General features: G+C 39.6%; 1 protein-coding gene across 2 annotated transcripts in view; it reads right to left on the reverse strand.

Annotated features, from left to right (window-relative positions):
- Window positions 1–1,414: 1,414 nt before the first annotated feature.
- LOC117553357 (basic leucine zipper and W2 domain-containing protein 1-A-like) overlaps window positions 1,415–2,428 on the reverse strand; it is a 12,322-nt gene continuing 11,308 nt past the window's right edge. For both annotated transcript variants that reach the window (XM_034227245.1, XM_034227246.1), the window contains exon 12: window positions 1,415–2,128. In XM_034227245.1, coding sequence (XP_034083136.1) covers window positions 2,097–2,128 — 32 coding nt within the window. In that variant the 3' untranslated portion in view covers window positions 1,415–2,096. The remainder of the gene's footprint in view (window positions 2,129–2,428) is intronic.

Genomic DNA, 2,428 nt, shown 5'->3' on the forward strand with positions numbered 1-2,428 from the left:
AAAATACTCTGGAGGAACGTCTGTGAAAAAGCTAAGCCTGGGGACACCTGCTTTATATCCAGCTGCTTTCTTAGAAACGGGGGCAAAACAAACATGTCAGGGGCACAGTGTCTATTTTCAACACGGTGCCTGTACAAAAAATGAAGAGCAAAGGGTGGCGATCACTGTGTGGAGGCACTGGTGACAGGCAAATAATCCCACCAAGATGGCATCACCAGCGCTTTTCACAGCAAGGGGATGGGGGAGCATCATTGCCATTCAGAGCTGCACACACAGCGTAATCTTAAAAGCAGCCATGTTCCCTCCCTTCCCGCATGTCACTCAAATTGTTTCATGTTCTTTAGAGTGACTAAATAAAAACCAAAAGGCAAACAAATCCTCCAGAGACAGAGAAAACACTGGTGTCAGATACTTTGTAGTTGTGCCTGCGTGTAAAACGTTCTAGTCTGGTTTCTTCAAAATGGCTTTTTCTATTTGAGCTCGACTCTTTTAAACTGTGGGAGGCTAACTGGAAGGAGGATGCAGCTCTAAAGGGTTTACTGCCATCTGTTGGTACTGAGGGAAACTGGTAATCAGTCAATATTGTTTATGTACTGTACGGTTTATTCATTGGTGATATGCATGCCGACTTGAACTGTATTACGCATTCTATGGAGCAAGGCCATTGTAGAGACACTTGTGGCAATGTAACAAAGGTCTTCCAGCTTCCCCTACCCATTATACTTCTTAACAACCACTCTTTTCACACATTCAAGGCCCGGGTAAATGCATGAATGACGGCTGCTGCGGAACTGAATAATTTCTTAAGAAAATGCAAACAAATGCTCAAGAATGAATGGATGTTTTCAGGGTTTGCCTTTACCTTTTCACTAATGGCTCCAGTAGGGAAAAAAAAAAGTTAACAAATGTGGATTTTTTTTTTCTGCCGTTGGTTGGAGAAATAAGTTTCCCCACAACTTGACCTGCCCGTCACGCACAAGATACATTTCACTCAGAATTAGTTTAGCAGCAAGTCAGTAAAAAAGGCAGGCTGTTTCTAGGACTATGTAAAATGACTCGTCATAATGAATATGCACGGACCTGCGTTTTCATAACATGTTGAATCACCATCTCACTCCGGTTTTTGGATGCTTGACTGCGCCATAATTACCATTTAAAGTGGGATAGAAGTGGGGTGAATGAGATGGTTGTTTGCACCTCAGGTCACGCATGCTAGGCTGCCTTTCTTGATTAGGTGAGGCTAGAGGAGATCGGAAAATCAAACGGATGGATTTTTCTAAATTTCTACAATAACCTTTTCATACCATTAGCCGTGTGTATACGACTTAAATATTATTCAAATGTCTTCTAATTGCTGATAATATTTCTGTCATGCTCTAATTTGGTGTGAATGTGAGAATAAATCTAGCAGTAATGAAAACCATTAATTCCCCTTTATTTAAAAAGTCAAACTGTATGGTAAAGGTAAACAAATACAATGCTTGCATGGTTGTTACACAAGATGTATAAAACAAAATTGAAGTTCATATTATGGGGCATTGCAACTGTGACCATTGCTTTTTAAACATGGCACACCTCCATCACCATTAAGGGGAGACAGAATCTAAAAACTGCCGGGGAAAAGTCACATAATTGGCAGTATAATGTAGAGTGAGGTTACAAAAACGGTTTGCCTCAGAGGACTCAAATATCAGGGCTACACAGATGGACCTCTGGCTAGAAAGAGTTCCATGACTAAAGACAATAGCTGTGAAATATGCCTCCAAACTGGCTCATTTTACAGGGAACCGTCTGTGTCCAAAAAAACAAGTCCCCTTTTGTCACAGGAAAGGGGTTTTGATTAATTCAGCGAAATGCGGCACGGCTCCTGAAGGAATTTAAAGAGTATTGATTGAGACAGGAAACATAAAAAAAAAGAAAAAAAAGAAAACAATAATAAAGCCCTTACATTACAGTTGAACTAGATATTAGGAGGTAGGGATTTAATAAAGAAGGAAAAACTAAATACAGACAAGACTTCTGCAATAAGTCTACTGCATCTGGTGCTATGATAATGTAAAAATACAAATCAAGATGGTAGTTTTAGCCAGAGGTCATCAGTCTGTCTCCTCTTCCTCAGACTCGGACTCTGAAGAATAAAGAAAAAAAAAAAGTTAGCATGAGATTAAAACAATGACGCACAATAACCATCAACCATTAGATATGGATCAGAAAGAAGGCGCAAATAGAGTGGCGCAGGAATGAGTCCTGAATTGGAAATGAGTTACGCGTCTTAAACCCAGAAATGAGTTAGCATTTTAGCACTACCAGCCTCCAATGTCTTAAAGACAATGTTTTTTTAAATAGGTTTTATGTTACATTCCAGAAATAAGGTCCATCGTTAATACAAGTTTACGATATTTTCACGTTATTCTACGACAATTTGCCA

The sequence above is a fragment of the Gymnodraco acuticeps genome, unplaced genomic scaffold (genome assembly GCF_902827175.1).
Source record: "Gymnodraco acuticeps unplaced genomic scaffold, fGymAcu1.1, whole genome shotgun sequence".
NCBI lineage: Eukaryota > Metazoa > Chordata > Actinopteri > Perciformes > Bathydraconidae > Gymnodraco > Gymnodraco acuticeps.